We start from the raw sequence: 26,350 nt of genomic DNA, 5'->3' as shown, positions 1-26,350 counted from the left end.
ACCAGACAATCCCGTGATTTACATCATGAGCATCGATCCACGCAATTGGGATACGATGACATGCATCAACCAAGTCAGTGAGCCTGATCCTCGGATCCCGTTAGTCGCCTCTTACGACAAGCATAGTCGTCTTTTACAGCAAGCATTGGTCGCTGAAGACCTATTCTACCCCGATCTTCACGGGTCCCCCCAAGATGAATACACAGTTTTTCTTAATTCTACCAAGACAGAAGGACGTGTGGTGGTAACGAAAGTGGCGAGTGAAGTGGCAACGGCTGGGAGATACATGTTTAGTAGGTCGAATGTCAGAATTCAGGACTCAGTGGTGATTGCCAAACATCCAACCATACTTTTTCTTCAACGGATGTACGGGGCGGTCGGGTAGCCTAGTGGTTAAAGCGTTCGCTCGTCACGCCCGAAGACCCGGGTTCGATTCCCGACAAGGGTACAATGTGTGAAGCCCATTTCTGGTGTCCCCCGCCGTGATATCGCTGGAATATTGTTAAAGGCGGCGTTAAACCATACTCACTCACTCAATGGATAAACTTAAACCATACATTAATTAAAGCGAACGGCTGTTATGTGTAATTGATGAAATATACTTTATGATATTTAAAATAGAAGATCATATTTTATCATTATTTTTTTTCACAACACCGTTTCGCGCTTTGTCGAGATGACGTCATACTGGTCTTAGATGTTGATTGTATGCCTTATGCAGATCTTAGTCTCGGCCAGGGAGACACGTTTCGTCTTTCGTCTGTTGCATTATATCCCGGAAGCACATCAGTGCAGATGTACATTTTCATATCGTCCATTCGATGTATACGAGCAGATTGAAACCGTACTGCTCTAAGTAAACTTGGATATCACCCAGGGCTTTAAATATCGAAAAGCGACTGTGGTAGAATAGGTCTTCAGCAACCCATGCTTGCCGGAAAAGGTGACTAAGCTTGTCGTAAAAGGCGACTAACGGGATCGGGTGGTCAGGCTCGCTGACTTGGTTGATGCATGTCAACGATCCCATTTGCGTGGATCGATGCACCTGATATTAATCACTGGAATGTCTGGTCCAGACTCAATTATTTACAGAACGCCGTCATATAACTGGAATATTGCTGAGTGCGGCGTTAAACAACAAACCAACCAACCTTTCAAGAGGCAATGCGTGGTCCACTTGCACAGTTCCCTCGAATAAACAGATAAACAGACCGTCTGACTCCCTCCATGTCCCGGCATAGTCCCAGCTCATCTCCTTGCGGTCTCTAATTATTCAACTATAAAAACTTGCAGAGGAGTGGCAAAACCAGACGCTTCGAAGTGCATCTTATCTTAAATAAGTTATTAAATAAGAAGAATTATAATTGAGCGAATGGGCACTTCTAGCAAGATTGATTTACAGCGTTACCATGGTGTTCGTCCGCTAACTGAAATTTATTGATGTATACAAGACTATCATTCAGTCTCTGAAGACTTTTTGGAGTTAAATTGTCTTAAGATGGACATTGTACAATGAAAGAGAACCCCAGAAAATCTTCATTTTCAGAAACTGAAGAAATTGCTTTTGCTTCAGGATCTGCATAAGAGCCTAGATTTATATCAACCAAGCACTTCAATATTACCCTAATTCTACTTAGACAATGTCTCAGGTTCACACAGGGCGCTAATTACAAACGTCTCTATCGATACTGGTAATGAGCATCATATGGTAAAGGATAGTGCCTTGTTAATTGTACTTACTGTGCTTCAAACTTGTATTTTTAATTCAGAGTTAAAATCCAACATTCGTTTGCAGCTTGCCGTGTGTGATGTCCCGGCCCCCCTCTAGTTCTCCTATTCAGCGGATTATATTGAGCAGGAACAGCGTCTCTCCCGATCCAGCACCGGAATCTGGGGAGCTGTACACGATGGACGACAATGAGTGAGTTATCTCCCTTTATTGAATTCGTCGTTTGAATTCCCGATGTCTCGTTTCTTGTGGTTAGATTCAGATAAGGTAACGTTCAGCTAATCTGTATCCTACGAAAGCTCCTGTCAATATTTGAATAAAACATAAAAATAACCATTCGTAAAATGAATTGTCACCATCAAGGTTATAAATACAACTCAAAAGACGTTTAAGAACACCCGAGTTTTCCAAATTACTTATTGTGGTTATTCCATCATGACGCCCGATTTTTTATTTAACTTTAGTTAATATATCATGACTTCTTTTGAGTAGAATATTTCAAGGGCGGGTTTCGAAATGTGTAAGGAGGATTGAGCAATATGCTTGTATAGTAAGTGGGTGGTCATGACATATCCCGACACAATCTGTACTGCTCATCGTTTCAATTACCCGTGGCTGTAGTTGTCATTAGTTTTCTCTCTTCATTTGTCTGTTTCGTTTTCACGTGTCTTTCCTTTGGCTTTCGTTATTTTTCATATTTGGGTATCGCCCTTCACAGGTCGTCGAGACTGAAACCTAGCGATGCAGTCACTAGTCAGCCACAAACAAATGTCCCTAGGTAATCACTGGAACGTTGGTTCACAATAATGCATGTGTGTTTTTGTTTGTTTCACGCTGCGCTCAGCAAAACTCCATCTATGTCACGGCTGCTTATAAATAATCGAGTCTTGGCCAGACAAACCAGTGATCGATATAATATGCAACGTCCCTCATCCTCGAAATAAGATGACACACAATCCCCCTAGTCACCGACCCTGACCACACGGCAAGCACATGTCACTGGGACTTATTCTAACCAGTAATCCCCACTGGATCCACCATCTTCCCGAGGCAAGGGAGTTTACTAACTATAAAAGTCCAGTTTCCACCCTTGCCGAACTTGGGTGGAATTTCCATACTCGATCGTAGCGCCACCAGTGGCTATTGCGAGTTATATCCCTTCTATGCCCCGCCTACTTCAAACAAAATGGCGGCGCCCAGTCAAGAATTTATGATCGATTATCGAGATCTATATTGTAATAGAACGGGTGTGACCTCGCATAGCTTGTTTTGCATCTTCCCGTTTACCATATCTGGTGCCCCCCGCCGTGATATTGCTGGAATATTGCTAAAAACGGCGTAAACCTATACTCACTCACTCACTCTTCCCGTTTACGAACCGGATGTCGATTTCGTTACGCGATTTTGCTTGGACTATGCATAGACTCGTTAGTCCAGCCAAACTGTAACTCCATAATACAAGCCAAGTTCGGCAAGAGTGGAAACTGGACTTTTATAGTCAGTTAACTCCCTTGACTCGGGGATATGTGGGTTCACATGCACTGTCCATCTCATTAAAACGTAGAACGATAACTAATACCCCGCTCTAGGGCTGTGACAAGTCCAAATTTACTACCCGGGTACCCACCCCCCTATTACCCGACCCTACCCGGATACCCAATGTAGGTCTCAGGAGTTGTCTCAAAATGTCCGACTGGGAAATTTTTTTCAGTACCCACCCGACCCTAGTACCCGAGTTACCCGTCCCAGCCCTACCCCGTTCACATGCACAACATTTACTAACGTAAGGAATTTTACACATGTGTAACTATACATACGTGCGTATATGTAAATTTACTTTGCGTTCACATGAAAAGCATCATATAGGTGTGTAAATAAAGTATGTAAATTGTGTAGGCACACATATTCGTTAGTCTGTTCGCGACTTTCAACACAAAACAGGTTGTTTTCCAATCAAAGTTGAATGAGAAGAGAGTAACTTCACCGAAAGTTTTCGCATGAAGCAGCATGTGTTTGATTTAATTTGTACACAAAGCTATGACTCCTTTAAAGCAAAAGTAAACACCGTCCGCTCAACTGTTGACAATGTGTTTGGTGTTGGCAAAAGAACAGATATTAAGCAGATCATCCTCTAACGTTGACATAAACGTTCGCTTATTTTCACTGCTTTGTTTACTTTTCTATGTTTGTCTTTTGTTTGTTTTATTATTTCCTTCTTTGTTTCTTCTGATTATTTTTACATCAGGCCTCTACCAAACGTTGTCTTGCCCGCCCGACTGCCGCCACTGGAGTCGCACAGGTTTGAAATGATTGTTTTTTGTTGTCTTATCACCAGAACCGTTTGCCACCACTCGTGTCATTCCGATGTTTCGTAAAACAGTTAACGGGGAGGGGCGAGTGGTGACGAATGGGGAGGCGGCGTCATGTATACGTTTGTTCTATTCTGAGATTAACCGAGCGCTTCCAGCGGAGCCGATTTCGCAGCACCTTAGATATAACACTCTTAGACTTAGAGTCGGTCTGGAGCAACACAATTTGGGCTTATATCGTGTCTAATATATCAATTATAGAAAAGACCGACTTTCTGAAAAAAACAACCCATAAATTTTGATAATTTGACCCAAAGATCTTAAGCCAATATTTAGTGACATTAACAAGTTGTAGTTTTATTAAAGAGGGGGGTGACAAATTAGATTAATCTTCTTTTTTTTATCACGGGGACGTTTTGGTCAATTCTCAAGACAATATTTATAAATTTTACCTGTTTGAGACACAATACCTTCTCTGCGTGTTTGCCATTTTGCACGTGATGACACGCGATTTCCAAATTGTGGTTGATCGACTGTTTACGTGGATATTATGCATGACAAAGTGAGTTTAATCGTGACATAGGTTTAGAGATAGAATAGTTGACCTTATTAAATAATAATAAGTGAACTTTGCTCTTGAGACGACCCGCAGAATATATACCCGTGAAGACACCGTCCTGGCGCATGTTTACAAATAGTGCTTATAGTACTTAACATAACTAATAACATTGTGAATGTGACTGCATTGTCTAACTGCTTGTAGATCTACACAATCATGATACCTGACTCACACTTATATATGGAATACTGTGAGGGACATTCTCGCAATCTCGCTATCGCGATCTTTGGAAGAAGCCAAATATGCCAAAAGTGCCAGAATGCGAGATCGCGAGAATGTCCCTCAAAGTATTTCATACTTATAGACGTAAAGTCTCATATTTAGTATTATGATATATATGTACATTGATCAATGTTTCAGTTCTCAACTTTAAATTTGAACAGTAGACAAAAGAGAAGAATATTTACAAAGACTTGAGCTAATAGCCCCTCATCTTCCACTTACAAACTGAAAAAACATGTATAAATGGCGGAGGGTGACCAATGAAAATAATTCATTTAGTAATGGACAGGCTCGCTGACTTGGTGGATGCATGTCATCGTATCCCAATGGGTAGATCGATGCTCATGATGTCAGTCACTGGATTGTCTGGTCCAGACTCGATTATTTACAGACCGCCGTTATATAGCTGGACTATTATTTCTGAGTGCGGCGTTGAACAACAAACAAATACACAAACTTCATATGATAAACATGATTTTATATACTAGTATTTTACGATGTACATTATCACTGTTTTACTCTCACAGCTAAGTAACTGTTGAAATTTAAAATAAGATGGACATTTAAAGATATATTTAGCAATATATTTAATTCTATAATTCTTAAATTTTGGACATATTAATAAAAAATGATATTCATCTTCAAAGATACCAAATCACGATATTCAAAACATAGCTATATTCTTTCTAATATGAGATTGACCGCGACGTTAAACCACAATCACCACACCTCTTATATTCAGTGAGGCGGCGGGGTAGCCTCGTGGTTAAAACGTTCGCTCTTCTGGCCGAAGACCCGGGTTCAATTCTCCACATGGGTACAATGTGTGAAGCCCATTTCTAGTATCCCCCGCTGTGTTATTGGAGAAATATGGCTAACAGTGGCGTAAAACCAAACTTACTCACTCTAATATGTTAGTATGAAGTATGTTAGCATATTTTCTGTTTCCTGCTTAAACTAGCGAGGGGTTTCTTCTGATGAGGAAATAGACTGAAAGGATGTTTTAAAAATATTTGATTTATAGAATGCGTCAGGCTAGTCCAAAGATGGGATTACATCGCATGACTTGGTGAAATATAATTCCCTTCCTTTTCATTTCTCTTGTGTCTTCTTCAAACAAGCTTGACATGCCCTGGACATCAACAGTATGCGCCTACTGGAAATTGTTATTGTGTTTTTATTTAAAGCTCATTCTCTACAACACAAATCTTCATTTTGATAAAAAACCCAACAATTCTGGCAGTAATGTGGTAGGTAAATCCATGCATATACACGATTCTCTTGTTTCTCACAGAACGACCCTAACAGCGTATGTAAGTTAATTTCACATACGGAGCCGATTGCTTCTATGAGTTTAATGAAGGTAATCTTTGTGAATATTTAAAATGTTTTATAAGAATGAAAACAAGGTATGGTTATATAACCCTTGGTAATCGATTCACGTAACTTTAGGGACCCGTGAAGATCCAGGGTAGAATAGGTCTTCAGCAATCCATACTTGCCGTAAAAGGCGAGTATGCTTGTCGTAAGAGGCGACTGACGGGATCGGGTGGTCAGGCTCGGTGACTTGGTTGATGCATGTAATCGTATCCCAATTGCCTGGATCGATGCTCATGATGTCAATCACTGGATTGTCTCGTTCAGACTAGATTATTTACAGACCTCCGTCATATAGCTGGAATATTGCTGAGTGCGGTGTTAAACAACAAACAAACAAACAAACAAACGTAACTTTGGGAAACGTTTCAAGCTAAACCATATACCCTTGCGGAGGATGTGGATGGGTTTGAAAACTAGAATCGGCCATTGTCGGCACTGAACATGCTGTAATGCTTTTTGAGTCCTCCACCCATAGCATGCACCCCCAACATGCATGCAAACGGGAAGTTGTATATTTAGGTTCCGCGTTAATTGAATTTATTTTTGGTTCCATGGTTCTGTTGTTCAGCAGAGTGCGCACGGATGTGAAACGCGTACACACCCCATTCACATCAACATCACGACGACTGTAGTGAGCTGAGTTTGTTGCAGCTAGAACAGTTTACACCAATTACATTTACAGTTTTGTAATTCATGTGAACGTATAAAGGATTATTCAGGAAAAGGCCTTTGAAAGGCATTGAGAAGTGATACACACAAGGAAGAGAATATATAGAGGTCAACTTTTTTATTATGAGGAACACAACGTTTCGGAGTATATACTTACTCCTTCATCACCTGATGGACGTCAACTTCTTTATTATGAGGAACACAACGTTTCGGAGTATATACTTACTCCTTCATCACCTGATGGACGTCAACTTCTTTATTATGAGGAACACAACGTTTCGGAGTATATACTTACTCCTTTATCACCTGATGGACGTCAACTTCTTTATTATGAGGAACACAACGTTTCGGAGTATATACTTACTCCTTTATCACCTGATGGACGTCAACTTCTTTATTATGAGGAACACAACGTTTCGGGGTACATATTTGCTTACTCCTTCATCACCTGATGGATGTCAACTTCTTTATTATGAGGAACACAACGTTTCGGAGTATATATTTGCTTACTCCTTCATCAGGTGATGAATGCCATGAGGAAGAGATCATATTATATATGTACAGGTAAGGACTTACTGCTTTGATCTATGCCGGGGCTAATTACCTAGCTCGCTTCATTTTGCCCTTTGCTATTTCCATTCTTTCACCCATCATATATATATGTTCTCTGCCTCATGGCAATCCGTGCGCAAAATACGCATATGGCGGAAAGCGCACGTTAACTTCTAATTTAAGTAAGTAATTCATGGCATTCATTCACCTGATGAAGGAGTAAGCATATACTCCGAAACGTCGTGTTCCTCATAATAAAGAAGTTGACATCCATATATTATCTTCCTTATTCAGGAATAGCAAAGAAATTCCCCTTTGCTGGAAACAAATGGGATATATTCATAATCGCTGCAAATTCGTGTATTGAATTATGGTGCAAGATAAAGAATGTGCATGTCAATACTTCACAGGTCCATTAACGTAGTGGATACCCGCAAAGTATTGAACACAACACAACAAATCACATTGTAGTCTTTTGATTCCAAAGCAGCGGCTACGGTATATTCATAGACCATCGATGGTTGTTGATTCAAAATGATAGTAAATAAGCATGTTATGGTACTTTTGTATAATTTTATTTCTGATGCCAAAAACATATGTACTGTATTTCGGGAGATATTTGGGGAATTTCTCTCTGAATCGTTCATCTTTATTAGGAAATAGAGAATTTAATTATATTTACTTGAAAATTTAATAAGTCAGTCAATATATATCATGTCTTATGATCGTAAGTATATGTCAAAATTTGGGAATGGAGACGCAAAGGTCTCGTTGTAAAATTGGGCTGAATGAATAGTCTGACTACAGTTATCTCCCTTATACCGATTGGTTTCATATTTTGGTTTTCATATGAATACAAGTATTGCAGCAACCTTGTGATTAACACAATGAGTGTTTGCAGTGTACACATAGCACCATGCACGAGACATTGCATGCATACGGTATGCACGGTGTTGACATTTTGCCGAGTTGACAGTGTGCACAGTATATAGATGCCCTTTGTCGTTTTGAGTTTGCAATCACCCGTGCACATCTGGGGTAATAGATTTCACAATTGCAAAACGCGCTTGACACACTTGTTGCCCAATATTTCCCTGGGGGTACATTGTTTAGTATCCTGGTTCCTCGCGCACGTGTCATTAACCGGGCGTTGTCTACCGTACGTCCAGTTACTCTGGAATACAGGATCAATACTTTAATGGGTGCTTTTATATGGTTATTGGTTTTTGTCTTAATTATGTAAACTAATATGCCCTTTGATCTGTTAAAGGTACCCCGCCCATAGTTGTTTTGTCTGTGTTGTCCAATGCCTCACTCAGCAATATTCCAGCTATATGACGGCGGTCTGTAAATAATCGAGTCAGGACAAGACAATCCAGTGAGTGACATCATGAGCATCGATCAACGCAATTAGGATACGATGACATGCATCAACCAAGTCAGCGAGCCTGACCACCCGATCCCCTTAGTCGCCTGTTAGATTTAGGTAGATACAATATTAGTATTGTCCTGCCAAATAACATGTATTTGTTTTTAGGTGAAGTGAAAATGTCCCCAGTAGACTTGGTTAATGGAGTGAATGAGTGAGTGAGTGAGTTGGCGAGACGCCGCTTTTAGCAATATCCCAGCGCTGTCACGGTGGAGGCACCAGTGGACTTCACACATTGTATCCATGTCTGGAATTGAACCTAGGTCTTCGACGTAAAAGGCTAACGCTTTAACCACTAGACTACCTTCCACCTTTTCCTTGTACAGATTATGTAGTATCACTGAATACAAGATATACAGTCTATAAGAAGTATCCTTAATAAACACGAATGTATTATTGCCGGGGAAAACAGGCGTAACTTAAAACATCTTTGAGGTAAAATATAGACTTAAAAATAAACCCAGCAAAGGACAAAACAATTTCGTTCTCCTGCATTTTTAACTCTCAATTTATTCCTGTCAGATCTAGTTTCTATATATAACGTGATATCCTTTACGCTTGTAAGTATATACAGTTTAACGGTTTGTATATAGGGAGCGGATCTCGTTTTCCCTACCCTATTGACGGTTGGATTTGTCACTGAAATATTTTATGACAGTTTAAGAGCAACGCAAAACGTGACGAAATAGCAGTGACGTATATCTGATCACGTGACACACGATAACATAGTCAGGGAGTCACGTGACTGAGATGACGCGCTAACAAAGTGTTTATAAGACAAAATCTATACATGAAAGGCTGCAACACATACACATCTAAAACTGAAACATAAAGTGTCTTTTGTTATTTTTGTTAAGAACGTCATAAATCATGTTTTTTTATATACCTAGGGCTCGCTCCACAAAGCGATCGCAGTCGTTTAGTCTATGTTAAAGTATGGGAGTTACGATCACCTTAACGCTACTATTGCTTTGTGGAACGGACCCCTGATGATATACGTTATTCGTACACGCGGTCTTTTATGGTAAAATTGCAAGTTAGGACGTATCATAGTAAGATATCTATAAAAGAAACTTATGAATATGCACATTTTTAACCATAATGAGCTACATATATCGGTCAGAAGCCCTACGCACCTACATGTTGTAACATATTTCTTACGTTAATAAAAGCGTATAGTCATGCTAGCCCGTGCTTCCGTCTTATAAAATTAATAACCACAATTACAATGTAATTTGATGCCGGTGGCTGCCTGGCGAGGAGCTCTATATAAACAGTGATCGTACGCACAGCTGCTTCTCGGTGTCATTCATAATGCACTTGGAGTTGTGTCTGTGTGTACAGAGAGCCTTATGAAGATCTTTGTGAGACTTAAGTTACAGTTATATTGCTATAGTGACCAGTGAACTGTCGTTTCAGGGACACGCAGGGATCAGTTAACATCGAACCGAATCTAGCGGCATCCACCGATGTCGATGACGATAGCAGGTGAGTTGATAGTGAGTGAGTTGGGTTTAACGCCACTTTTAACATTATTAAAGTTATATCACGGCGTGTCAGCTTAAAGTGGGAGGAAAGCCCGAAGTGGTGCAGGTCTCAGACGTTTACCACTTCGGTGAAGCCCACGAGCACGGGTATGGTGCTGACAAACCTAGAAACATAATCGGGCGAACCGGGATTCGAACCCACAAGCATAGGTTTCTGGCGTGCTCAACGGACGTAACTCTGTACAGCGAATCGCGGTGCCTTAGATCACTGGGCCACCCGTGCCCTCTGAGTTGATAGATTTGATGTAAACTGAGTGGAAAAAGAAAGTATAGACCTATGCTTGATGGGACTAAAAATGAACCAAAGAAGAAATGGTCATTCGATGGTGATGTTTTTTATACTGGTTTCATGGTTGTGTTGTTGGACTTTGGGGTGTCTCGGGGACTGTTTGGGGCCTAGTAGCATTCGAAAACGTTTGTATTTTTGGCCGGTCACATCAGATTTTCAAGTGAATACTTTCTTGTGCTCGGCAGGATATTTTCTATTCCCTATGCACAATACAACGTACATGCATAGTCAGAGCCAACGCCATGTTTTTAATTAGTGCGTTTCCCTATACACATATATGAATAGCCATGAACAAATGCACAAACGAATTAAACTTTGTTTGTTTGTTGTTTAACGCCGCACTCAGCAATATTCCAGCTATATGACGGCAGTCTGTAAATAATCGAGTCTGGACCAGACAATCCAGTGATTTACATCATGAGCATCGATCCACGCAATATGTCATGGGATATGATGACATGCATCAACCAAGTCAGCGAGTCTAACCACCCGATCCCGTTAGTACGACAAGCATAGTCGCCTTTTACGGCAAGTATGGGTTGCTGAAGACCTATTCTACCCCGGATCTTCTCCAGTCAATTAAAGTTTGTGTTTGTATTAACAGTATAATATTAACAGTTTTAGTGTGCCTTATAATATATACAAACACAATGTTATGTTACCAGTGTGTTATAGCCAAGGAATTCACAGGGAATCTGCAGCACCCTAGTGGACGCTACGGTCCCCGGTCCCCAGACCATACTCTCTTGTTCCCCTCCACCCGGCCCTTACAGAAATGTTAAAGCCTCAATAAAACAAGACTAGATTTCGCCACAGGTTCTGGATCTCCCATCTGATTGGGGCTCCTTTTCAATTGAAATAAAGTTTCTTGTTTCTATCCAAATTATATATTTTAGAGACTGGGCGTTAGTCTGATAGGTCCCCAGGATTATATATTGGTCGTAAGGGCCCGACAGATTGTCCAATGATCGGCCCCAAGAGGCGACCGAATGGATCGGGGGTACATGATCAGGCTCGATGACTTGGTTGGCCCCGACATCGTGGATCGTTGCTCACAATATCAATCACGGGATTGTCCGTCCCACACTCGATTATTTACAGGCAGCTGGCAAAGAGCTGTAAATATTTAAAGTATGTTTTTAGGTTATGAAATATATCAAGGAGATTACACTCAGTGCATGATAAATTAATCTCATGAAAGAATGTGTTATCGCCATAGCTGGATACCTACTTCCTTGATGTACGCCGACTTCAGTAGTATATCACACTTACCCTAAAATCTTCGCAGTTTCGAAAGATCGTGTTTTTCAGTTTGTTAAATAAACAAGGGGTGTAAAAACTCTGTCAGTACATAATAATATGTTCTGTGGATCATCATACTTATTAATGCCAACTGGTGGTTGTGTCATAAGAAATCGATCTATGTACACCCTTTGTGTTAAATGCAATTGAGAAAATGACGTATTTATGTCCTTATGTCAAGTGTACATCCTTTCAGTCAAGTGTACACCCTTTACTTTGGTGTATGATATAGATACAATGTATATCATAGGCTTAAATGTTGGCCCCCTCAGTATAGCGAATGAAGACAGACTGCCTAACTCTCGCAGATGAACATAGTAAAGACAGTCATATCATATACTTGTGACTGTAACCTTGAATTAATTAATATTACCCACCCACCACACCCCCATCCACCCACCCACCCCTTGAGGCCATTCTATAATACCATTTGTATTTGTATTTTGATGCAACTGGACTCATCGTGGATGGCACTGTGGTGTTAGCATCATCTGTCAAATTCACATTTACATATTTTTTGCCTCCTCAATTATTCTTTATCTTTGGTGCAAAAATAATATTTTCTGTGTACCTCCAAAAATGTCTTACATGTGTTTCGTAGCCCATGTCAAAAACAGAAATTATTTAACACGTTATATAATTTTTGACAAATAACGAAACGTTATATATATCGGCATGGTTTCTTGCAACCTACAACACAAGTAATTGATCGTCCTGATCGGTTATGTTCGCAGTATCGACACAAGGTACCACGTTGGAGTCAGGGTGTGCATGTTGGTTGTCTTCGTTACACCGCGCATAAAGCCAGCATTAACCCAACGAGGACACGCTTCATTGTTGTGTTAATGAACTATCAATACCGGTGAGCATGTTTTCATGTCACGCATCTTACTGTTGCCTCTGTTTCAGCGCCCTCAAACCCAATGAGAAATACACCACAATAGGGGAGCCTGAGGAAACGTAAGTGTTCATGTTTTGTAAAACACTCAAATCTCGTTGATTCGAAGTCCGGTGGACCATCAATAATATGTAGTCGTACACATAGTTCGAGACCAGGGGAGCGTCGATGAAGGCGCTGTCAGTTCTATCAAGTAAAGTATTATATCGATATATCGATAATGGTGGATGGGTTAACGAGTTGAAAGATAGGCTGCTTGTCTCATTAACAGACCCTATGGCATATACTTTATAGCAATCACCCCGCCACCACTACCCTTCTCGGCTCTAGCATCCCATTCCATCTCATTTTCAGATTTAGAGACTTAGGGGTTCCTGAATACACGAGGGTTCTTTAATGGAATAATCTATATTCACGCCTTACACATAACTTTGGGCGACTTTGGGCGTCAAATTAACCAAAGGAATGCCTGAGGAGAAAATATACCCAACACAGATTAGTGATGGCATTTGATACTGACGTCATGGTAACGATGACGTCACAATGGCATGCAAACAGTGTGATGCAATTTCATTGTAGCGATATCTTTTGATAAATATCGCTTGATATTCCCCATAAGGGCATCCCGTTACCTCTGGACTTTTAAAGTCAGTTAACTCCCTTGCCTCGGGAAGATGCCATAAGGGGCAGAGTGTTCGAACAATAACTTTCCGATATTTCCACATATGCGATTCTCAATGCTGATTGGTCAGTTGTCCGGAATGCTTCATTGTTGAGAAAAATGCGATATGATGTCATCCATTGTTCATGACGTCACAAATTACATTTAGTGGTCTGAATAATAGGGTGCTTCCGGTGACATTTCTCTGTACGGAAGACACTGCATACGTTTCCTTTTTTCATGTCTCTTACAATGTTAGTGTGTAATAGATAGAACAACCTACTCGAATCTCGGAATCACAGATTATCTGCCCCTCGTGAATGAAGGCAAGTACCTCGCCGAAGGCTCGGGATTAGCACCATTCATTCACTCGGGTCAGATAATCCGTAATTTCTAGTAGTTCGTTGGCACAAAACTTTTCGCGAGCAGCTTCCTGTATATAATCTGTCTATTACGCATGCGTTGTGACCATGGTAGCAGTATCCAACAAAATGGCGGACAACTAAGTTGACAAAAATGTGAAGCGGAAGTCCGGAGTATGTATATTTAATTCAAGTTCACAACACATAACAGATGAAAGACCGCATGCAATATATTTTGGTATGTATCGCAATACAGGAGTCATTATTGCAAAAAATTGCAAAACAAAAGTCAGACAAATATCCATCGCTGCACGTTGGTTATTCTCTTAAATCTCGCACAAGCGACAACTCCCGTGAAAGTCAGTTTGGAATGATGATTAGGCCCTATATGACAAGTACGCCTTATTGAAAAATGCATGTTTGATGTTTATGTTTATATGCAAACCATTACAGGGGACGGTGGGGTAGCCTAGTGTATAAAGCGTTCGCTCGTCACGCCGAGGCCCGGGTTCGATTCCCCATATGGGTACAATGTAAGAAGCCCATTTCTGGTGTACCCCGCAGTGATATTGCTGGAAAATTGCTAAAAGCGGCGTAAAACAATACTCACTCAAAGAAAGACAGATGTACTGAGTAAATTAATTAGTCACAAATAATGGTAAACATGTATTTCACAAGGGAAGTATAAATAGTAAATCAAAGTTGGTTATTTTTTCAAAGTTCATATTTTTAACATGTCGTTGCAATATTGCCGATATGTTAAATATTTACTCAAATACTCTTTAACAAAATATAGAAACATGTTGGTTTCCTGATCACGAGTTGAAACTTCAGATCAATTAATTGCTGGAACGATGCCACCTTTTAAAAAAAACGTCTGTAAAGTCGTGAACAATGGATGCCCCAATCTTCCATTATTTGCGACCACGTGTTGATATGACATCACATGGATATGGGCCTCTTCGCAAACAATAAACAAGAATCAAGTCTTTGAATGGCATTTAGAAGTGATACATATAAGTAAGAGAATTTGTGGACGCCAACTTCTGTATTATGAGGAACACAGCGTTTCGGAGTATATACACTTACTCTTTCATCAGGTGAATAAATGCTACGAAACAGAGGACATATACTGAACCGCAAAAGAAACGTCACCATGGATAGATATGAGAAACCTTATTTGTCCAAACACTGTAAACATACTTTGAGACATATTAAAAAGATGAAACTTGGCAAAACTGATCATCAAGGTTGAAATTAAAGTGTCAAATGTTCTTAAAGTGAAACACAACACTAGTCTCTGAGAAAATGGCATGACAAGTCAGTATCTCGTGTGTCCACCATGTGCATTGATGACTGCCGTGTAACGTCGATACATGGAATGGATGAGGCGGTTGATGAAGGCCATAGGTACTTGAGCCCACACTCTGAGGAACGCCTGACGCAGTTCACCTGCAGTTGTCAGCCATGGTCGGACGTCATTCAGCCGTCTTTGAATCTCGTCCCACGGGTGCTCAATGGGATCTAAATCGGGACCGAGGGCAGGCCACTGCATGGTTCTGATGCCATTCTGCTATTCGTGCCAAATTAGGTATGGCGTGTGGGCTCAAGACTTGATCAATGTACCGAGCTGCTGTGACACCATTGCCTCTCCCTGGACCGATGTTCTGGAAGACCACAGGGCCGACCCTCTGTGTAAGACCAATGACCACCCCCCAACCATGATGCTCGGGCCACCCCACGAGTCTCTTTTAACAACACAAGCATCCGAATAACGTTCCCCACGGCGTCGCCAGCCTCTCTCTCTCTCTCTGCCATCTGTTGTTAAGATACAGTAACGGCTCTCGTCTGAGAAGAGGACTCTTCTCAACTGCTGGTGGCGCCAATGCTGGTGTTGTGTTGAAACTGAAGACGGTCCCGGCGATGACGTGCTGTCAGAACCGGTGTGGCCTGTGACAGTGGAGGTGTCGACGCACGGTGTCCACACTAATGTGTCGCCGGTGTGTCCCCATGGTCTGTCGAGCAGTTTCCGCAGCAGTAACAAAGCGATCTTGCAGATGCTGTCGCACAATCTGGCGATCCGGACGTCGGGTGGTGACCCTTGGTCTTCCATTACGTGGCCGGTCATCTGTAGTGGACTTACGTAGACTTTGAATGCATTGGCTACTTGCTGGGCAGTTTGTCCAGCTTGCAATCCTCCAAGGGCTTGGTGTCACTTATTTCTTGTCAATCTTGGCATGTGGTAGGAATTCAATAACGAATGAATGTTATCCGATCTGGGTGGATTTTTATAGGGCAAGAAATGGGGAAACGCATGTGCATTTCAATTTGGACGGAACTCACGTGCATCGGGCTACCATGGCCGTTGCCGTGATGCGTTTGGGCGATCGGTTTTATTGTAATCAGCTTTGTTTTTTTATCATCAAATTTCATTTTTCCGGACAAAGAAATATTAAATTTTAGAAACTTTGACAAAAATTACCCAAATATTTACATGACAACTTTTCATGCAATGTTACTTGGGGTGACGTTTCTTTTGCGGTTCAGTATATATATGTACCAGTCAGAATAACAAAAGAAATAAGATAACAAAGCTGAAATAGAATAACAGGGTTGATGTCTCAGCTTGACATCGGGAAAGCCCGTATATCAGGTCAAGCTCTCCATGCACATAATAGGCCTGTAACTACACGGTTGACATGTCCCAGTTAGGCGTGATATTGAAGAGCGACATGGCAACAGGGTCTCCTGCCCATATACAGTCCAGGTCTCGACGTTGTAGCTGGGGACCTTTGTCAGTCTACAGTAAACTACGTTTATAACGAACACGCTTATAACGAACTGACGGATATAACGAACTGCCCCACCCAACGCCACCCACCCGCCATTTGCTGTATATATGCTCATAACGAACTGACGGATATATAACGAACTAGTTTTTTCCCCCTTCCATTTGCTGTATATATGGTTATAACGAACTACGGTTATAACGAACAAGAAATTAGTGCTCTCTTTGAGTTCGTTATGACCGTACGTAGTGGTGTAAGAGATTGGCCCTGTGTGCAACAGATTCACTACTGCGTTGTAGTTTTGGGTTATCATTAACAGTTTGTTTGAACTACATGATAAAATTTGACAGATATAAAAATGTGGCAATTGCGCAACTTGAATCAAATCCGTTGCAATTTGTCTGACCATTGCCCCCTTTTAACACTCAAGAAATGCGTCACGAAAACACACAGGGCAGTAGCAACTTTGTCCAATGTTGTTTTCAGTATTAATGTTCTCATATAGAACACGAATAACAGCATGGTTGGTAATTCAAGGGGGAACTGCTACCAGTCCTGATTATTCCTCGGGTCACCTGGTATGGGTGGGGCTTGTTCCCGCAGATACTTCGGGTACTCAACCGCAAAATTCCTTGTATAAACATTCCACCTCTGAACGTTTGACAACAGATCGTCCGTCATTCATGTACAGCTAAACCGCCTGACAATACATCCAAATTACATGAACGTTTTTTTGTAATACAAGCTACCAAATGGATTAATCGAACTATTTGAAAAGCTGTTGCGGGTATGATATCCGAAGCTGGCTGGACCAAGCGACCTTGACCTTGTACACCTGGCCAAACAGGTTGCAGTGTCATGTCAGGGTAAGACGTCCGTGTGACTGTGGTCGGACTGTACACGAAAAACACCCAGACTGGCCGGTTATTGTGAAATCCCATCAGCCCATAGGAATACATATATGTGTATACAATATAGGCTTACATTTGTATACCTGTGTCACGGTGTTGGCGTGTTTGTACTATAGGGACTCGGATATAGTCCAAGTCGGTACGAACACTGCAATGTTTGCACGATAATGTCCGAGGAAGACCAAGGTACAAACTGGACACTCCAGCGGCCCGATTCAGCATCGACTGGTAACTTGTCGGGTGTCCAACCGGAAATTTGGAGTTTTGACGGGTGAGTCGATCGGTATTGATTTATTTGTCTGCGTTTCTTGGCGCATGTCAATTGCTCATAAACACATTCCTTGCTTGACCTAGTTTAGTGGTACAGTTAAAGGTTTCTTATGGATACCACGAAGCAAGTACACTTGTCTGACAAGTGGCATCTTAGTGTGAAATGTTTATGAATATACTGCTCTGCTATATGCGATACGAGTTGGATAGTTATATTGTTATGGGTCTGTGGTATTGGGCAACAGCTGATGGCTACTCAATCATTGTGGGGCTGCTATACTGTAAGTCACTTCACGCAATTCCGTGAAGAAATGGCTTTTCCAGTGACCACCCACGCGCCACCCTGACTCTACCTTTTAAGTACGGGCGGTGGGGGTCTATTCGATGTTTGAACATTTGCTCTTCTCTTTATGCGAATTTTTGAATCAACGTATACTAGTATTTGAGTACTGATATCAAATATGTTTTCAGGACAACATAGCTAGAAGAAATATTTCACAAAACAGTTCATGCACTCTTTGTAAGTTATTATTAGTTCTTATTGTCTATTGTAAACTTGGCCATTTCACTCAGTGGACAGGGCGGTGGGGTAGCCTAGTGGTTAAAGCGTTCGCTCGTCACGCCGAAGACCCGGGTTCTATTCCCGACATGGATACAATGGGTGAAGCCCATTTCTGGTGTCCCCCGCCGTGATATTGCTGGAATATTGCTAAAAGCGGCGTAAAACATACTCACTCACTCACTCAGTGGACATATACCAGAATTCAGTCATAGAACTATATCTGTGAAGTGAACATGGAACTATTATTTGTATGCTACTTGTTATCTCTTCCCTGTTGTTATCAGTGTTTATGTTAATCACAACAATTCATGCCTATACACACCTCTCATCACTTGCTTGTTGTCACTCCAGTTTGATAACGGAGTAAGAATCAACATCGAAACGTCGCTATATGCAATAAACAAGAAGTTGTTATCCATTAATTTGTACGTTTTCTTACATGGAACCACGGACCTATATAACAGTCCGTGATGGAACCAAACATGATCAACGCGTAGTGTAATTACAAGAACTATGTTATGGGTCAGATCGGAATGACCATGGGTGTAAAAGACAATCTAAACAAGCATTAACAATCAGTTATTAACTAAAATCAGCTATACAAAAACAAGCATCTTCTCTTGGCAAATTTCTGTTCCCTTACAGTTTGTGAAACTTCATCATGTAACTATAATTTGGACGTAGTAGTATGTAGTCTAGACTAACATCTAGTCTACAGAAAAAAACCCAGTTCAGTTATCTTAATATAAATATAATAAAAGGGAGCCCAGTGCCTCTTCATTTTCAGATACTGCATTAATCTAGACTTGTCAAACATTGTAGACTTGCATGGGCTGATTTGATATATATTTGTATCAGGGTAAGACAGTCTTTATGTAGTCGTAGAAGTAGTATTGACGCTGCCGTTGCAAGTATGACGTATATGCAATCTATACTCATGTCAACATGATTGATTTAATTAATTAACAAGACGTGTTTTTTTATCTGGACATTTTAAGAGGAGTGAAGATATAAAGAAGTCAAAATCTATTCTATGAGCAAAGCATGTAAGGTGGATCAATGCTCAGTTACCTGTCAACTATCGCATGACTGAACAACGTTGTTACTACTTGTATTGTTGTCAGAAGAAAGATGAGGGTATACAAACAGGGGCGGGGTTACAAAAAGGGGTGTTCATGAAAAATGGCGCAGTTAACGTGAAAGGAAGGGGGGGGGGGGGGGGGGGGGGGGGGCTACTGCGGATCCGCCCTTTGAACACTATTTTATGTGCTTCATGGCGTGTCTGCTTTTTGTGTGAGGGAAGAACGAAGTGGTGCAGGTTTTGGACGTTCATCACTTTGGTGGAACGCGTTAACGGGCACGGATATGGTGATTACAAACCTAGAAATAGGGATTCGACCCACGATGGAAGGTTGCTGGCACGGTAAAGGGACGTAACTCTGCACATGAAACTGTAGCACCTTACATGACTGGTCAACCAGCGACCGTGCCCTCAGAAAGATGAGATATCATATGAGCATATACATATCATCCTCCCTTTAAATGTGCCAATTTAATTGTATTTCCTTTATGAAACATTCTGTAAGACGGGGAAGAAGACGATGCATATTAGTTCTAGTCCTGAAATAAGAAATTCAAATAAGAAATTGTTAGTCAATGACCTTTTTAACCTATTCAGAAAAATTTAATCATGGAGAGTTTTGTGATAAAATTAGCAAGATCATCAACATCCATCGCGTACCGTCTATCGCAGCAGGAGCCCGTCTTCAAAGAGCCAGCGTCAATCTCCAACAATCGCCATCAGTCACGACGTGTTATTACTCACAGCGTGTTCATAAGCAGGTGATATTTGTGGTTGATACAAATCATAACGTAATGATGATAGCATGCTACATCCGTCCATTTTCCATCGGTGGTGCTACAGAGTGGTACAATCAGCATGGCGCGAGGTTCGATTTACAGGGGGCCATGAAACTATCATTATGTAACACAGTAAATCGGCTTGACTTGAAAATTTACGAGCTCTTGAAACCTGCAGCGTGCTTTTTATACCATGCTGAGTGTTGTCCTCAGGTTGAGCTGCCTATTTAGGCGAATGACACGTCAAAACTCTGATTAAGAATTCGCACCACGTGGACCCTACGTGGGTTAGTTGGAGGTATATTGTGGACAATTGCTCGGGATGCTGTTGTCTGTGTGATAGCCTGCAACACTTCTGATGGAAGTTTGAGTGATTAAGGGATTAACGCTCGGATTAATACCACAAGGATTAACGGATAATCATGTCCAAGAAAGGGTTTTACCGGTTGAGCCATGACGTCGTCACTGTTGTGGGAACGTTCAAGAAGAAGAGGTTGGTTATGAATTTATTCACAAATATCAGTCTGGTTCGTCTGCGTTCATCTCCGTTAATTCTCCATGTAGACCCTACACCGGGGACCAACCTAGCCTTTGTTGTGAACATGTAAAATGGCGATACGGTGCTACAATATATGCCTGTCTGTCGAATGACTGTGATATATCAGACTGGGGTTCGTGCACAGTTGAGACTAAATTATCTCCCCTGTAGCGCCCTTATCGTCTCGCATCGCACTCGTGTTTATGAAAAATACCCAATAACATCGTCGCACTTGAAATAATATTAATTTGGTTAACATCAAACGAATTTAATACAATGGCCTTTGACACACATCTGTTAATATCCGTAGTTTAATACAACACGGAAGTGTTATATCGACAGGTGTCCAAATACCTTAGTCGGACACTCCATATAGGTCGTCTACGTATGGCGAATGGTAAATATCACGCGAATAGCTGTATATAGTGATCGACCACGCCCATAGATTAACCGATATGTTGTACACGCAACATGACATAGTTAGAACTTTTTGGATTTATATACTACAATATGTATATGATCTTAGTGTTTTAATCACGTTCAGTCAATATTAGACCAATTATGCGACATCCTATACACCATGTATAGTAAGCAAATGGCAAAAAGACCTCGTTATACAAGTATACCAAAGTGATCTGTCAGATGACGCTGGCACGCCACTAGTCGAGCACCATGACAGAAATATATGCAGTTAATTTAATATAGAAAACACAGTCGCGATGATAAAAAATAGGCAAGTCGAGCACCATGACAAGGATAAAGGCAATTAATTTAATAACTCGACATGGATAAATGCAATTAATGTAATAGATATACCAGTTTGTTGATAAGAATAGGAAGTCTAGCTGGCCATTTTCCACAGTAAATCAGCATTAGATTTTCAGAATAACAATTCTAAACAGAGAAATTAATTATATAATAAAAAAGTTAAAGCTAGTATAAAACACCCCGATGTTACGAAAATGGCGTTATATGCGACACTGAATGAATTAAGCATTGACATCAATACACTGATGACTCCAGTTGCCATAGCAACACAAATACGTAATTTTGTAGACGTCTTCCGGTTGTCAGGCCATGCATGCTGAGTATGTTACATTGCTGCCATGGTAATTAATGCAGCATTGCACAACTCGAGTTGCACCCATAAAGTGCATGCATGTGGTGTTTATTAAAGAACTGCAGTGTGAGCATTGTAAATGGCATTGTACACTCTAAACCCAAGTGTTCTACTTCTGAACACTAGACAGAACACATGGATGTAACACTTTTAGAACGCGTCCAAGTGTTCTGAAAATATTCTGAACGTTGATGTTCTCGACCTAGAACAGGAGTGTTCTACAAACATATTTAGAACGCTTCAACGTGTTCTGACGATGTAACACTTTTAGAACGCCTGTAAAGTGTTCTGGACCGAGATTCAGAACACTACATGTTCTCGGACACGTACTTCCACAGTACTGAAATGACAACTCATCGTGTGTTGTCGAATACAATTTACCCGATGTTTTTTCAAGGCGTAGGAATATGAACCATACACCCATACATATTCTCTGGCATAAAATCACACGGACGAAATTCTGAACTGCAACCATGAATTCTTTATTACATTTATTTGTCATGATCATGGATATTCAAGTCACTTAAATATGTTAGTCAGAGTTCTTCATGAAACATTACAAACTGTCATGTAGCAAAGTGAAGCATACTTCCATACTTAAGATAACTTAAGTGTCAAGTCTTTCACGAAGCGCAAGTACTTCGCAGATGTTTCTTGTGGGTAAATATCCCCAAGGACGTTGTTCGTAACAGCGACATGACCATCGCATGCTTCAGGAAACTTCATGTCAAATACGACTCCGCAACATCCTACAACACCAAACATTTATTTGGTCATAGTCATATAGTTATCAAACTCGTACATATTACATAAGACATTATTCTAACAAATGTTCGTTAGTAAACGCAAGATTACCGTGACATTTGTTTCATTATTTATAGGTTGCAAAGTGTTTTGCCCAAAATGTTATTTGACAAAGTTATCACTTACTTGGATAAAGACTAGACCAAAATATACACAAGTACCTTCTTATTTGATCTGAAAAACCTTGTTTCTTTTCCTCCTTTGCGTAGACGTGTGCTGTGTGCAATAATTTCCAAGGATGGTACTGATTATCTGCAATGCAACCTGTAATAGAAACAACAAGACTCTTTTAAAATATTTCACATAAAATAGCCCAAAACATGTCCTGTGAAGGTTTAATTCTTTTTGTTCATTACATACTTACCCTACTCTCTGCTGATTCGATGCATTGTCGATGCATGCTGATCATGCCCTCGGATCCCAAATTTAGATCTTCAGAGATTTGTTGCATGAGATTTGTTGCCCGCTTCGTACTTTCAGGCGATTCATATAGAACCTGAAATATATATTCATTTTATTTGAACATCATTCAAATAAACGGAAACTTTCAAAATGTCACAAGTGCAGTTTGGATTGGGATTTCATCTCACAATTTGCAAATAATGCTTGTGGAACAATGGCAGAAATGACGGTCAAAATGGCGGGGAATATGTCGTCTGCTATAAGTTTCGTAAGGGGCCGGTTTTACTTCGCATGCAATCAGCATATGAATATATCGCCGAAATATTACACAATTTTAGGTAAGGATTAAATATGAAACAAAATTATTCCTAGATGGATACTTACCACAGATACCCCTCAGATGATAGGAAATTGTAGCACCAAATACATGCTACGTCACGTCAGTTTCTCACATAACGGATGTGGTTCACAGGACATGGGCAGCTTCGAATGCTAGTTAGATAAATAGAACCCCTATGTTCTATTAATGGAACACGTGTTCTCCCCTGTAACATTAGTGTGCTGCTTATCACTATAGAACATAGCAGAACACATGCGTTCTAGGAGAGAACGCATGTGTTCAGCAAATAGACCGTATATGTTCCATAGCCCCCATAAAATATCCAGGTAAAATTAGCCATCAGAATGCCAGTGTTCTGATACACGTAAATGTCCCATAATGCAAGTAAGTTATTTCCATGTATTAGCAATGAGTTGTATTTCAGTAATGTTTCTTGTTGTATTTAGTCAGGCTACATATGAGTTATTATGAACACAAGGTATGCCATGTTTATAAACTATTTATCATTCATCAAACTCAAAATATGACACATTTTCTGTTTGACTTACCAATCTACCAGCCTCTCTTCTTCTCAAAAATAAATATTCCGAAAACACAAATATATGGTCGAATTTAAATTTGTCTAACAATAGTCAGTACATTATCTCTGCTAATGTGCATGGACTTCTCCCAGGAGAGAACACACGCGTTCTACAAAAGATCACAGGCGTTCAGCAATAGAACACTTGCTCCCCGAATAAGAACATTCGTATTCTGTGGCAGAACGTATGGACGCGTCCAGAGTTCTATATTAGAACACATAGATTTAGAGTGTAATTAACGTAAGGCGGAATGTAGTCATATATGTATACATGTATTTCACAGTTAGTTCACGACAAGGGCCGCTGAGAATATACAGTTATTTAACCCTCGAGAAACATTTACAAGACTTCTATTCTTAAACACCGAAGACAACATTAAGTAGCTTTAGCCACTAAACAACACGTTTGTTTGTTTGTTGTTTAACGATGCACTCGGCAATATTCCAGCTGTATGACGATGGTCTGTAAATAATTGAATCGGTACCAGACAATCCAGTGATTGACACCATGAGCATCGATCAACGCAATTGGGATACGATAACATGCTTAACCAAGTCAGCGAGCCTGACCACCCGATCATGCGATCCCGTTATAGTCGCCTCTTACGACAAGCCTAGTCGCCTTTACGGCAAGCATGGACAATTAACTGAGCATTTATCCACATTACATGCGTTGCTCATAGAAATCCCGTTAGTCGCCGCTTTCGACAAGCATGGGTTGCTGGGGACCTACATTCTTACCCAGAAACACCCCCACGGATGTAAACTTAACAACACATATACACACAAGTGATTTTTATATGAACTTATGACAACCACACAAATCATATGTACGTATGAAAACCACTTCTGTATATACAAACAGCTTTTGCCAGACACTTGACACTGAGAGATTTCTCAGTTCGCTATACACGTCAATAGTTACAGTTCGCTGTATCCGTTAGTTCGCTGTAGAGAGTTCGTTATATACGTAAATTTTATATGATATTATATAGGAGATAAATCGGGGATTTTTTAACAGTTCGTTGTATCCGTTTGTTCGCTATATCCGTGTTCGTTATATCCGTGTTCTACTGTATTCATGAATATGTTAGAATTAACATCGTATACCGTATTTTCACATGAACGTTGTTTTTTCGTATATCTTTAGTATGATCGATCCCACTGACTGTAGTGTACAGGGAAACCCCCGATATCCGGACTTTCCTGGTCGCTGTTAGGATCCCGTGTATGTATTCAGAAGACATTAATCAACAATGGTTCCTAATTTAGAAAATTGGATCACGTGTAACGATTAAACGGAGAACGGCACCGTAAGCGTTAACTGTATGGAATGTCCGCCTGACGTCGACGAGCCGTACACTGTCATGTTACCTTACATGCAGGGTGAAGGCCCACGGTTGACCCCGTTATGCAGGGCTTGCGAGGCATCAGGTAGTCTGGATCATAGACAAGCTAACATAACATGCTTAAGGACGTTTTAGGCCACGAAGGCGTGATTACATTTCATGTCATTGTAACCTTACTTGGCATCTCTCCAACTGTGTCCCGTAAATCGTCCAGTCGTATGTTGATCTATAGTTCCACACACACACATGTACATATTTGAATGAGTATGGTTTTACGCCGCTTTAAATAACACTACCGCAGCCATGTCATGAATGTGTTATATTAGATGTATACGTGTCCCTTATGCACTTGGATATGCAATTCCAGCCATCTCAAAAGCTGATACTGAATTATAAGATATACGGTATTTACAGACTCCCTCCCTTATCAGCATCGCCCTGAAATAGATTGAAATTAAGCAGGTACGTGCACTTGTATTTAAAGTGTATGCTTAAGGAGCGTTTGAGTATGTCACGCAAACACTAATGTATTATCTCCCTTATACAGGAAGACCCTTCAGATTTGAGTGACACTGGCGAGAGATGTTGTCACCCAATATAGGCTCACGCGTCCTCGATTACCCAGCGTGTTATATCCCCAATTTATTTGTTCTCATAGAATGGGGATGTAATGCGCTGGATAAACGGGGATGAGGCAAATGCAGGCAAAGAAACGGTTGATTGTTGATTGTAACATCGCTTTGAATCTACGCCTATAGTGCTGGCATGAGGCATGTTTTGTAACTCTGCAAAAAAATAATAATAATTGATTAGCCTTTTAAACACGACATTTGTAATATCGGACTCTACAACCAAAC

The 26,350-nt window shown here is 40.7% G+C and overlaps 1 protein-coding gene and 1 long non-coding RNA gene across 9 annotated transcripts in view; one reads left to right on the top strand and one right to left on the bottom strand.

Moving 5' to 3' along the window:
* LOC124126903 (transient receptor potential cation channel subfamily A member 1 homolog) overlaps positions 1-26,350 on the top strand; it is a 78,210-nt gene that overhangs the window by 12,204 nt on the left and 39,656 nt on the right. For 2 of the 6 annotated variants that reach the window (XM_048383927.1, XM_048383928.1), the window contains exons 2-6: positions 1,796-1,921; positions 2,448-2,507; positions 3,975-4,028; positions 10,329-10,397; positions 12,957-13,007. In XM_048383927.1, the coding sequence (XP_048239884.1) occupies positions 1,809-1,921; positions 2,448-2,507; positions 3,975-4,028; positions 10,329-10,397; positions 12,957-13,007 (347 nt within the window). In that variant the 5' untranslated portion in view covers positions 1,796-1,808. Of the gene's footprint in view, positions 1-1,795; positions 1,922-2,447; positions 2,508-3,974; positions 4,029-10,328; positions 10,398-12,956; positions 13,008-17,628; positions 17,940-20,734; positions 20,854-26,350 lie in introns of those variants that run through there. The other 4 variants (XM_048383929.1, XM_048383930.1, XM_048383931.1 and 1 more) reach the window with 4 other exon arrangements.
* LOC124145250 lies at positions 22,480-24,376 on the bottom strand. Of its 3 annotated transcripts, none has more exons than XR_006862531.2 (4): positions 23,609-24,376; positions 23,187-23,318; positions 22,984-23,086; positions 22,480-22,767 (listed from the first exon to the last, which is right to left on the bottom strand). It is a non-coding gene; the product is annotated as an uncharacterized LOC124145250 (long non-coding RNA). The 3 variants fall into 3 exon arrangements; XR_006862532.2 differs by having other exon boundaries at positions 24,113-24,376; XR_006862530.2 differs by having other exon boundaries at positions 23,187-24,376.

This window comes from Haliotis rufescens, unplaced genomic scaffold, assembly GCF_023055435.1.
Source record: "Haliotis rufescens isolate VD_foot unplaced genomic scaffold, xgHalRufe1.0.p SCAF_5, whole genome shotgun sequence".
NCBI lineage: Eukaryota > Metazoa > Mollusca > Gastropoda > Lepetellida > Haliotidae > Haliotis > Haliotis rufescens.
This window is presented reverse-complemented; position numbering and strand designations above follow the sequence as displayed.